The 13,915-nt window shown below is 32.0% G+C and overlaps 1 protein-coding gene across 1 annotated transcript; it reads left to right on the top strand.

The window, feature by feature from the left end:
- The first annotated feature begins 6,925 nt into the window (after positions 1–6,925).
- Positions 6,926–12,139, top strand: LOC112514341 (deSI-like protein At4g17486). The gene is made up of 4 exons (XM_025120759.1): positions 6,926–7,105; positions 9,222–9,477; positions 10,768–11,055; positions 11,765–12,139. Exons 2-4 carry the CDS (start codon positions 9,270–9,272, stop codon positions 12,001–12,003), a joined length of 735 nt encoding a protein of 244 aa, XP_024976527.1. The 5' UTR covers positions 6,926–7,105; positions 9,222–9,269; the 3' UTR covers positions 12,004–12,139.
- The last annotated feature ends 1,776 nt before the right edge of the window (positions 12,140–13,915 follow it).

Raw genomic sequence — 13,915 nt, 5'->3', positions numbered from 1 at the left:
CCCCTATATATATATATATATATATATATATATATATATATAACCACAACTCATCCGCTGATTCTTCAACATCAGTCGGTTCGGACCTCCACTTAGTTTCACCCAAGCTTCATCATTGTCATGGATAGATCACCCTAGTTCGGGTCCATAAGCAGTGACAATTGCCCTATGAAGACTCGCTTATATATATATATATATATATATATTAGGTTCGACCCCGTGTATTACATGAGGTATTTTAAATTAGGAAAACTCTAGACATTAACTCTGAAAGAAAACTCTGAACATTAACTSTGAAACACAAGAATTCAGAGTTCTATTGTTAGGCTGGAAAATAACTCTGGACTTAACTCTAAATAAGAAGAATTCAGAATTGTCTTCTAAGTCTAGAAAGTATCTACGAGCATAATTCTGAGTCACAAGAATTCTGACTTCTTATAACTCAGAAACATAACTCCGAACTTCAACTCTGAAGAGGAGTTCAGAGTTGTATTTTAAGTCTGAGAATAAACTGTATACTAAGTTTGGAACAGAAAATTCAGAGTTATGTTGTAAGTATGAGCAATAACCAATATCTGATGACTTTATGTTGGTGATTTGTATCACTAATGTCATTTAAGTGTAATGAGATTAAATTGTTGACCAATGTAATCATGATAAATGTCAAACAAGTAAGAAAGGTGTAGAGTGTACACTTGTTTGAGTTTATTTTGATTTAGGGGAGAAGCCCCTAAACGACGGGGGTCCGGGGGAAGCACCCCCGGTGGCGGGGTCCAAGGGGCAGAGCCCCTGGCTAGGGTCGAGCTGGCAGGTCAGCTTGGAATTTTTTTTTTCCGGGTAATATTGCTTTGTGAAAAATGCTTCAAAAATCCGAATTTGAAATTTTAAACCCGGTTTTGATGACCACTCCAGAGTTAAATTCAGACTTATAACTCTGAATTTTCCCAGAGTTATGTTGTAAATCTGGAGGCCACTCTAGAGTTAAATTCAGACTTACAACTCTGAATTTTTCCAGAGTTATGTTGTAAGTCTGGAGGGCCACTTCAGAGTTAAATTTAGAGTTAAATTCAACCTTACAACTTTGAACTTTCCCAGAGTTATGTTGTAAGTCTAGAGGTCACTTCAGAGTTAAATTCAAACTTACAACTTTTGAATTTTCCCAGAGTTATGTTCTAAGTTTGGAGGTCACTTCAGAGTTAAATTTAGACTTAAATTCAGTTAAACCACAAAAATATAAAAATAAACGTGTAGAGGAACAGATGTCACTTAAGTAGACCTATTTGAACCGTGAGTGAACATTGTGTCTAGATACATGTTTAGGCGGTAAAAATCAATAACCGCCGCACATAAACATGATACGTGTCCCCAAAGTTACTTATTTATTAGGTGTGTGTATATATATATATATATATATATATAGAGAGAGAGAGAGAAGCGATCAAATGCACACCACCTAATTTGTACAAACCGTGCAAACCACCCTCATCGGTCGATTTCATTGTTTAATCTTATGAATTTTTTTCATTAAATTGTTTAATCTTGTGAAATTGTTTCATAATAATATTTTTTTTGATGAAGTTGTTTCATATATGGTTATGAATTGTTTCATATAAYACTTAATGAAATTTTAATGAAACTGTTTCATGTATTTCTTTAAAATTAAAATAATGAAGATGATAATATTTATGATTAAATCCTCAACAACAAAAATGATTAATCAACCTCTCATAATTACAAAAAAAATGAACAAAATAAAAAATTATGATTGGTTGAATGAGGTTTGTACAATTTTGTATAAATAACGTGGTTTGCAAAGTAAACCTCCTCTATGTAGATACACACACACATATTTATACTATATTCATATATTATAAAACATTTGACAAAAACTCTTAAAAACCATCTTTTATACAAGAAGTACTGCTTATTAATGCATATTACTTAAAATTCAAGATTATAAGTAATAGTGCATAAATACAACTTATTAAGCTTCATATTTGAATTCATGTAACTAACTTTAGATAAATATAATCAAATAGAGAATAAACATCTCATTTTAAATATAAAAAATCTAAAATATAATTAGGATAATCATTGATAACTAACAGAAACTTAGTTATTATCTTTATAAAAATTATACTATTAAGCCAAAAACAAATTACTTCGTCATTAAACCTAAATTAGATTATAATAAAAAAAATGAATTAAAAAAATTACACAAAAAATGAGAACTTTTATATATTTTTAATTTTTATGATATCTTCAAATTTATATTTAAAAAAAATATATTATTGTTTGCTCAAAACCACATAAATTTATATTATAATATCGAAAGAGACCAACAAAATAAAACGAAACAATTAAAATCAAAATAAATCTCGTTACATTTCACGAGTACCCTTCTAGTATACACACGCATACATATATAGGGTTGTGTTCACGTGAAACAAGGCTGTTTTCGTAAGACACGTGAGACGCGATTTTTGCACTTGAAACTTCACACAATGTTGTGAAGGTAAAAAAAACTGAATCTTCAGAGCAAAAACACTATGAATGTTACATTCACAGTGTTTTGCTGTAAAATTTCAAGTGTAAAAGTCGCGTCTCACGAAAACAGTCTTGTCTCACATGATACCGAGTCTGCATACACATACACCCCCCCCCCCAAACAAACATACAGGGGTAGGTTCTTTTGTTAACCCAATTTAACACTTGGTTAACTTATCGCAACCATTCATTTTGTAAATCAACGGATGACATTAATGATGACAATTTTGTAATAACGTATGATATAATATGTTACCATCTAAGATGAACATATACGAACAAGAGTATTATTGGAAAAACAATCATAAAAATGTGGATGTTTTGTAACTGTCCATGTGTATATTAATGTTTTATAACCGCCCTGTGTATATTAATCTTTGTTATGAATAACAAAATCTCCATCATTATTAACATTAATATACACATAGAGATCCTCCCCCCTCTATATCAACATGGGTTCACTCATGAACAATGTGTCATGTGCATTGCTTGGATATTCACATATGTTCACGAAAATTCATTTAGTTATTCTATCTTTTCATATGTTAATAGACAATGAACATTGTCCACCTATGGAAAATATGTTTACTTATGTTAATAGACAATGAACACTGTACACTTATGGAAATATATGTTCACTTTACTACCAGGTCTCCGCCACTAATCACAAAATTATAAATATTATAATGAATTTATGTTATTCAACTCTTAACCAAATCATCAAAAATTTGGGAAATTAAGAACAATATTAAAAAGGGCAAAAATCATGAGATTTTATGATAATGTAACATCCAATTAATGATATAGGAGTTAAATAAAAAAAATTGTACACACCCTTAACATTAATTTCTTGGATAGAGTTGAACCTCATATTAAAATGGATTATGATTGGTCTAAAAAGTTTATAAAGTTAATACTTTTTTTTTGGGTTAATAAATGAACTAAACTCTATACATACATATATATATATATATACATACATATATATATATATATATATAAACATATTTAAATGAGAACTACTAATTATTTATTGTTTCACGTTAATGAAACAATGTATATGAAAATAAAATGTTGTTTGATGATAGGAAAAGAAAAAAATACACTAAAAATAATCACATTATAAAACAACAATACATTTTTGGATGCATTGTTCTTATTAACTCATTCAATAATATAAAATCCTCAWAGAATTGAAAGAGAGTTTAATTATGAAAAAAAATTACGTTTTAGAAAAATAGTCTCATCATGATTAATTTTGTCCCACYTAATTCCACAGTTTTTTGGGACAAAATTTGTCCATTTTGTCTCACGTGACGTCACCTTGTCACGATATCCTATCAGGTCCCATATACGATATTGGARCTAAAAATTGGTTGAATAAAAATAGGTCCAAGGTCGCCCAAAATGTATTCAAATACTAACAACAATCTAAATATTTACCTAGTTTGATCGTAAGATATCTTATTCGTTTCTTACATAATATTTTTAAAACAGGACAGTGTAGGTCGACTAAGGTTTGTCAGTTACAAACCTTTTTTTGCACTAAGATTAGCCAAGAAAATGTCATTGTCGTACAAAGCACTAAACTTTGAACTGCGCTAGACGAAAACAATGTGAAGTGAAAGAAYAAAGTYTAAGGACCGTTTACCAAATGCTTATTAGGTAARTGTTTATCAGTAAGAGTCATCACTCTCACTTATCATATTGGTTAACTTTTTTGGCCATCAAAATTAATTGTTTGTAAGTTTATTGGGTAAAAGTTCTTTCTCTCACTATCAKTCTATGAGGTAAGATTCTCAATTATTTCTATACCTCATGTGGGGTAAGATTATTTAGTCTAAGCAATTTAGAACATTTTTTTTTTACTTTCTAAACAATGATCGTGGTACTATATTAATTTGAGATTACGTTGCTATTGAAGAAGCCCTTTGATAACAAATCTTCTAATTGTAAMAGGAGTAAATTATGGATTTGGTTTATATGACATGGGATTTTTTTATAGAATTGATTTTTAGACTTGATTTATACATAAAACAGATTGTGTTAGGCATTTTTTTTTCACGGATTTGGTCCTTTGCTCTAACATTCGTCTACCATGTCCGTTAGATTTGAGAGCAAAACAGGTGGTCGCCTTGGGATTAGTCGGCTCGTAATTGGATATCCAGGTTAATGAAAAATATTTTTTGTTTAATTTTTGTATTTTTTTTTTTGGATATCAATCTTCTTCATAATAAGAATGTAGAACATCATGAATAAACTTATACAAATAGAAGAAGAAACCCTAAATCAACAATAATTTAGTATAATATCATTACATTCTATTTTTTTGATGAAAACTCAAATGATACCCTAGATGGCGACTGTAACATGGGGAAGAAAGTGGGTGGAGCTGAGGGAAAATAGAGGTGGGGACCGGGGGCATTTGCACCAGAGATGGGAAGGGGGCCGYCAGAGTGTGGTTGCGCCGGAGAAGAAACATAAGACTTGAATTTCATGGACGGAGGTCTTTGAATTGCGTTTTTTAGGCCTTCGAAACTGGTGGAATAGGTTTCTTTTCTTCATTTTCTAGTTTTGGTTTGATTTAGGATTTTTATTTAGGTTTAATTTAGCACCATTTACAATTGYTCTTGACCTTCTTGATTGAAGAAGATGAGTGTTCAAACAAATGAAAGAGAGAGAAAAAACCATTAAAATGGATGAATCYGGTAAAAAGACAGAAATACTCTCAGACTTAATGGACTTGTTGCCTATTGGAYAACTGTTTAGTCCAGGGACTAAATCCGTGAAAAAATGCATACTACTAGATCATTTACGTAATAAATAATGTTTACAGACCAGTTTTGTAAAAAACCACAAACTACAGGGATCAAATACATAACTTACCCTTGTAAAATTTTAGCTAATTTAATTAACATTACTTTTCATAAATTATATTTGACATATTGGAATGTTTAATAAATATAATCTAACTTACTTTTTTAAATTTATTAATATATAAATTACAATTACTTAAAAACCTATTCTTTTTGAAAGTTACCTCAAGCAACATTCAATAAATCGTGAGTTTCTTCGTTAATTATGTCCCTTGTATTTTATATAGACAAACCTTAAGTGACGTTTGTTTCGTTGAATGAAATCCRTTAGAATTGCAATCTACGAAATAAATTGGAATTTGAATAAATTGAGATGAAATTTAATCATRTTTGACCACACGTTTGATTGACAAGAATTGAAATGTAATATAAATAAAAGAATTGCTTGTATAGTTTGTTGAATATAATAGTGGTGGTGGGTTGGAGGTGGTAGTGGCGATGGGGGATGGCAGTGGTGACGACGATGGTGATGATGATTGTGGCGACAACCATCATGGTAGGATGTAAAGAAAGAGTAAATATAAAAGTATAATAGTTTTTCTTTGCTAGCATCCAAGAAATATACATTCCAACATATTAGAATTCAAATTCTTTAATTAAACTCAAATAATGAATCAAAACACATGGATGTAATTTGGCTGTGAAATTAACCATTCCAATTCCAATTCCTTCTAATCATGTCATATTCCAATAAACCAGACGTCACCTTATTATTTTAGATAATTCTAAATAATAATACACCTCATTAACTATTTTTTATCAAACAACTAATTTATCAATCAACCACTAACTTATTAACGAAATGAATTTTATTAAAAAAAATACATTTTTTTCTTTTAATCTGACCCCCAGTGATTTAAAGAGMAATCGAAGGAAATAGCCATTTTCAGCAACCAAATTCATCTCTTWGTCATTTTTCATTGAACATTTTCAAAATATCACGAGCAAAGGTGTTTGAAAGACAAGAATAGAAATTCACTTTTCACCTAGATCTGCAAGTGACATCTCTGCAAGTGGGTGAAAATAATTTTTTTTTGTCTTTTAACTCCTCTGTAAGTGTTGGAAACGTCACTTGCCAAAATAATAATATTTTTAAAAATTCAAAAAAAAAAAAGATTTAGAGATGAATCTAATCCTTAAAAATGCCAAATTTTTATTAAGGGCTGTTTGATAGTTGCTTAATGGTTTTGTGCAAAATGATTAAATGGTCGGAATGATTAAGTTGCTCTTATGATATAGTGTAAAATGAAATATAATTGTTTGATTATTATTTACTATGAAATTAGGAATCTAAATAATTAAAGAAGACGCATGATACAAAATCATTTAAAAAGTTTTAAAATTATTAAGAGGACATACTTTTATTTTATCAAAAACAAGATTCACCATTTAATAAAAACATGGAAGAGGTGCGTTTTGGCCGCAACTCGGCGGTTGTGTGGTTATAGTATATATGGTTGATCAAGGTGAAAGAGAGTAGGAGAGTGAGCGAGAGAGGGTTAGGCTGTCCTGCTACCACTTTATGCTCTTACCCCCTCTCTGGCTCTCTCTCTCCTTCTCACACACACACGAGTGTGCAAATTTGCAGACTTCAACCTGAACAATCTTCACAGAAACTTGCTTATTTTATTCGTAAATGGCGTTATTCTTCAATTTTTCCAATGGCGTTATTCTTCTATTCTGTAAGTTGGAGGTTCTAATTCCACTATGTTGCTTCTGATTCTTCTCTAAATTACAAGTTTGGGTTTCTTGGTTTGTAAATTGATACTGCTGCTACTTTTTCTTTCTGTTACTTTCTAATGTTCGTTGTTGGTTTCATCCGTCTGATCTGTTATATTATAGTGAATGCTCGGTTGATTCTGTTTCACTTTGCGTTTTTGTGTGATTTCTTTTTGTTCACGTGCAATTGGCACCAAGATCTGACATAATTTGACCAGATTTTGTAAATCTAATTCGAACAAATCTAAATGCAGCAAATTTATGTTCTCTTATAGTGAATCTACTATAACTGTTGAAATGATAGCCTCAAAACGAATTCGGGAGTGAATTTTGTCGAATCGAAATCAKTTTGAGATGATTTCTGGCGGATATTTACTTGCAACTTGATGATTATCGTCACAGTATGCTCATTAAAGGTTCTATGTTAGTAGATTTAAAGGGCGCATGTGGCCTGTTTTCCTTTTTGGCATTTACGAACATCGTGTGTGTGGGGGTTTCTTCTCATTWTTCTTTGACTTGTACCAAATGTATYMTTTTATATGTTCCTGCTTTCCTTTTTTTTTTTCTTTCGAAAAGCAACTGACTCACACACTTAGCTGTTGAAAAAAGGGCTTAAACTCACTACCTACAGGTGGTAGATACTTGATTGCTACCAGTAAGCCAATTTCCCTTCAATTSGACAAAATTTACTCCCAAATTCTTTTTAGGCTATAATTTCAACAACTGTGGTGGGTTCAACATTGGAGAACCTAAACTTGCTGCATTTAAATTTGTTCAGGTTAGGTTTACAAAATTATGTCAGATCTTGGTGCGAGTTGCACGTGAACTAGAAAAAATCACACAGAAATGCAAAGTGAAACAGAATCAAGTCAATCAACCTGGTCCTATCACAGTTGTTAGTCGTCAACTCGTCATCCATGTGTTCTTTCTCTTTTTTTCTGGTGCCAGGTCTAGWCTCTGCTGCTTTTAGAAGCCTGTGATTGAGCAACTCTGTTATTRATTAGGTTAACATTTCTCCGTTCATGATATTTTGGGTAGTAAGGAGGTTGTCTTGCACAAGTGTTGCTAAATGCACTCTGGAAAAAAAAAATTGTGATAATAGTAAGAGCTTTGCGACTTCAATGCCATTGTAAGGATGGACTGGAAAAAATATAGATCAATAGTCCAAGTGAGTAGCTGTTCGCCTGTTCATATAGACTTTCTTTATCTTCTTTGTTGCCTTTTGTCATATGAATATATACGGATTCCTCAGGGTAACCTTAGTGAACTCTGGGTGTTAAGAACCTTAACTTTTAAGATATTCAAAACTTGATACATGCCATGACCTAAGTGCGTATTGGAAAGACAACAATTTACCATCTTTGTTTGAATATTGTGTTGAGATGTTAAAAATGGCAAATTTGGGCAAAAAGTTGATTACCGGCAATCCCCACATGGAACCCGCCTCCAAGRACACCAATGTGAGGGGGCATTATTTGKGCAAAGTCGCCCCCCCGCCAACTGAGCTGCACGTGGAAGGCTCTTAACTAAGTATATAGTAATGGAATCTTGATTTATTCTCTCTAGATATTTGGTTGAGTTCATGGGCTCCCACTCATGGCCTTTAACCTRTTCTAAAATATGATTCCTATGGTATTATTTATGTACTGAATCCATTTCAAATGTTTGTGGTGGGGAAGCTTCTTATGCAATTAACATGCCATCAAGATGTCAAAGTCAACTCAAGGAGTTTATGAACTATTATATACTTTTGATTGTTCAGGAAATGTGGTAGTTGCTGAATCTTCAATAATTTTAAGTAGCTGTCTTGACATAATTTTTATCGGTCAGACCTTCAACTGATTGAAGATCTTTTGGTGGAAATTTGAAAGTCAACATTCCTGCATTTGGATATCATTCACAAAATTTGAATGGAGTTCTAGTTCCGGACATAAATTTTATCCATTTATCTAATAAGTACTTCTATTTCCGAAAGTGAAAGCCAAACTAAGTTTTATTTTGTCTTGATTCGGTTTTCTGTGGCCATATTTGTTATTTCTTGACGGGAATCTTACAACATGAAATTATATACATGTGTAGGATGGCAACAGGTGCTGATTGACTTCTTGGTAGACCACTACAAGCACCATGAAATTTGTMACAAAGAAGGGACTGAAGTCTATTGTGTCCCTTCGTTTGAAAGGAAAATCAGCACCTCGTTTTTGTTTATTTCCAAAAGTGAAGGCGGACTATGGGCCAGGCAACACACCGGTTTATCTCAATGTGTACGATTTGACACCTTTGAATGGTTATGCTTACTGGGCTGGCTTTGGTATCTTTCATTCTGGTGTGGAAGGTAAYGTTGCTTCATAAATTTATTTAAATTATTCATACCATTTGTTCAACACAATAAACAGATAACAATTGTGGCCGATGAGTTTATCAGGGCTGATTTCTTACCGTCACARTTTGCCGGGATTAGTCCAGGCACAGCCTGGGACTCCCTTCCAAGTTTTTTAGCTTATTTCATACAGATAGCTTAATCCATATAGGCCTTAATAGAAAAACAGCCAAACCACCCTTAGGGCCTGTTTGTTTGCAGCGTAATGAGCTTAATGAGACTCGCAGCTTATTCGGTCAGCTSTACACGATTTTTTGGTAGTGGCTTAATGATATGGAAAGTGRCTTATTTAGTAAGYTTCTAAGAGGGAGCTTTATGCAGAAAGCCAAGTTTAATGCAAAGCTGCCTTCCAATTGAAAACACGTTCCTTCCATCTATGAAAGTACCCTCCCAAATAAAAACCTTCCCAATTTATACAGATTAATCCACACAGTTAGATGGAAAACCAGCAAAACAGCCCCTTACTAYTGTGTAGAGGAAWWCCAGCAAAACAGCCCCTTACTGTTGTGTAGAGTTTGTATGGATGCTTTTCTGGTGATCCCATTTTGAAACCAATGTTGCCCATTTATCATCTAGGAAAGCGGTCGTTTTCGTTTTACCTTTTATCATAGCCTCATAGGTGGACGGCATTCTGAATTATCCAACTGTTTTTTCATTGATCTTCCATATTTTTTTCTCTAAGTTGAATTCTTTTAGGAAAGAAGTTGCTCCCTAGAGCCAGATATACTTGCAGAGTTTGAGCCTATCATCAATTAACAAAAGGCAATCAATTACCAAAAGTCCAAAATATCCTTACATCCGTACATTCAAAATGAACCACCAGTGCTTTTTGCAACATGACTATGACTGAGCCCATCATCAGGATTAAGTGGAACAAAAATGCATTTTTACCAAAATAGGKGGAACAAAAATCAGGGAGATCAGACAAGATTGGTAAATTACTAACATACCCATGTCAGTTCAATACCCTAATTCTTTCATCAGCTCTTTCACTGGCCTACCTCACTCTCACGAATTCAGTCCAGTCCCGTTTGCTACCAAATTCACAGCCTTAGATTGTGAGTTCGAATTAGAGATTGTGTGTGAATTTTTCCTGAACCGTACCAAACCAAACAAACCTAGTGTATCCCACTCAAAATCAGAATGTGAGTTGTTCCCCTTTAGAAAGAACAATATATCATTGCTGAATTGAAAGTGAATGGTCAACATAATAGTTTTCTGATGTATTATGTTTGCACTTAACAGTTCATGGTGTAGAATATGCATTTGGAGCTCATGATTATCCCACAAGCGGTGTCTTTGAGGTTGAACCTCGGCAATGCCCAGGCTTCAAATTTAGGAGATCAATATTAATCGGGACTACATGTCTGGATCCGGCCCAGGTCAGAGAGTTCATGGAGCATCATGCGGCAAACTACAATGGGGATTCATATCACCTGATCGTCAAGAACTGCAATCATTTCTGCAACGATATCTGTTACAAGTTAACCGGAAAGCCGATCCCAAAATGGGTTAACCGGCTTGCTAAACTAGGTAATATTAATATTTTCTCATCACTAGGTCGTTCTCTCAAGGGAAAAATGCAACAACATTTGCTTTAGTTCCCGTTTAGTGTTTTTTTTCTTCTCAATCAATATAATAAAGTTTCAAAATTTTCCTATCYAATACTCCTTCCATTCCAAAATAGATGTCCACGCCACGATGAAAAAGGCAAAGGATTTCAGGGTTGTGCAATCATTATACTTTTTGATTAGTTATATGACTATTTTACCTTTAGTGACAMGAGAGTAGATTAAGGAAAGAATTGRAAAGTAGACATCTACTTTTGAAGGTGCACATTTAATTTGGGATAAACTAAAATAGAAAAGTGGACACTTATTTTGGGACGGAAGGAATATAACAGAGTATCAAGATTTTCTATTTCTTTTACCTATTTTGACCGGTAATCTTTTGATCTTGTAGCATTTGATGATATTAACCCTTTTGTAAACATTTCATAGAACTTTCTTAAACGGGTATCGACGTTATCAAATGTTATAACATCAGTAGGTTATTAGTCAGAATGGATATAAAATGTAAATTTTTTGAAACTTTGTTACATCGACTGAGAATAATTTTTTTTGTTACACTAAATAAGAAATAAAACCAAATTTTGTTTAATTTTGACGCAATTTACCCTTCTCTGTATATCTCACATATAAGCTGCTGGATGTAGAGYTGTTGACTGATATTACCATTGCAGGTTCGGTTTTCAGCAGTGTCTTACCAGATGCTCTTCGAGTTCCTGCCGTGGAACACAATCCTCATAACGTAAACGAGAAACGAAAACTACGAAGTAATAGTTTTAGTTGTTTATCATCAATCTCGTCAAGGCAGAGACAATTATCAACATCGTCGTTACTTCTGCAGTCTCCATTAAAGGGGTGCTTACCACCCTGGGAGTTAAGACGGTCTAGCAGTCGCATCCCCAATGACAGGTAACTTAGAACTTTTTCATTTCGGTTTTCATTGTACTTCTATATATTCCCGTAAACAAGATATAAAATGTAATGAAGCATTAGATTTGTCAAATATTTGTGAAGATCAAAATAGATGATTTTGGAAGGTGAATTGAGCCAAAATGAAGTTGCATAAACCCCAACTTGTATGGACCATAATCAATGGGTTATAATAATSTACTTCTATTTCAAAGTTCATATGAATATAAGGTAATTGCCATGTGGGGTTTYAAGGCCATATCCAATTGATAACATGAAATCCATAAAAATCAGTATAAAATTTGGCGCAAATATTAAACCTTCTCAGCAGGTAAACTCCAAACCTTGCATTAAAATGGAAGATTCTTAGTATATTCTTTTTTATCTTATCCAATTGGTGTAAATGAATAATGTTATATTAAATTTAATGTGTTATTATTCATTACACTAAATTTGATTTGAGTTTTGATGTCTGCATTGAGTKATTTGGTACTAAATTTGGTATTTGATTGAAGATTTGATGCCTAATAGAAATGATGTGAGCATCAATTCATATTATACTTTACTAGCGTGGGAACTGTACGTTGCACGGTAGCATGAGTATTTTGATTAATGATCTAAAGATTGTCTATACAGATATATATTAGTTGTTAACAGAATCATCAACAAATAGTATTTAAATAATTTAAAAATGTTAATAAAATCTAATTAGTGAAATTTTAATATATATATATATATATATATATATTAGAAATAAAGTTGTAAAATTAAATAAAACGAGTAATAATAACGACCGGAATAATAAGGAATTTGACACAACTCAAGAATAAAAATTACTCCATATAAGGATATGTCTCTTTCATATATTTCAACTTGCATTGATGTAAAAAAATTAATTGAAAGAARCAAAAGGTACCATATTGGAAAGCTTAAAATAGACGAAGAGTCAATCCTAAGGAATTGTAGAAATTGAATTTTAACTTTTCGTTTTCTTGCTTTGTTGTAAAAAGAATCTGTAGGGCTGTTTGGATTAATAATAAATTGAATAATGAATACTTGCGCAACCAAAAAATAACTCATAAAAATCCCGACTTAAGAAGAAAAAAAAAACTCTCAAGAATATTAGAAAAAAAAAATCAACCTAAAATGTAGTGTTTTAACACATATAAAACAAGTAATTTAAATAAAGCCCAAAAGATATTTGTACGCATTTGATAAATATTTGATTCTCATTGTGTCATGTTATAATCTTAAGGTTTTTTATTTTTGTTATCAATGTGAGACAATCAAGAATTCACYATAATTCACCATTTGATAAACACTTGATTCYCATTGTGCATGTCATCATCTTAAAGTTTTCTTTTATATATGTATTGATGATTGATATATTGAGTTCAACTTTTCATTTTTGTTATCAATGTGGGATAATCAATAATTCACCACAATTCACCATTTAATAAATATTTGATTCTTATTGTGTTATGTCATCATCTTAAAGTTTTAAAAATGAAATATTTAATTATTATATTAAATATTTAACTTTTACATGAAATATTTTGTAATGTAAATAAAAGATAACTATTGAACCCAAAAWTTGATCAAAAATTGGATATGCATTCAAGCTATATTTTATCTTTTATATGGTTATTTGTACTTCCAACTTTTCACTTTTGTTTGCAACGTGGGATAATCAAGAATTCACTACAATTCAYCATTTGATAATTACTTCATTCTCATTGTGCCATGTCATCAACCTTGGATGATTCAAGTTTTTCACTTTTGTTATCAACGTGGGACAATCAAAAATTCACCACAATTCATCATTTGATAAATACTTGATTMTGATTATGCCATGTCATCATCTTAAAGTTTTAGAAATGAAATATTTAACTATTACATGAAATATTTTGTAATGT

The sequence above is a fragment of the Cynara cardunculus genome (assembly GCF_001531365.2).
Source record: "Cynara cardunculus var. scolymus isolate 2C chromosome LG 6, CcrdV1, whole genome shotgun sequence".
NCBI classification, from domain to species: domain Eukaryota; kingdom Viridiplantae; phylum Streptophyta; class Magnoliopsida; order Asterales; family Asteraceae; genus Cynara; species Cynara cardunculus.
Note: the sequence above shows the minus strand (reverse complement) of the source record. Positions and strands in the feature narration are given on the sequence as shown.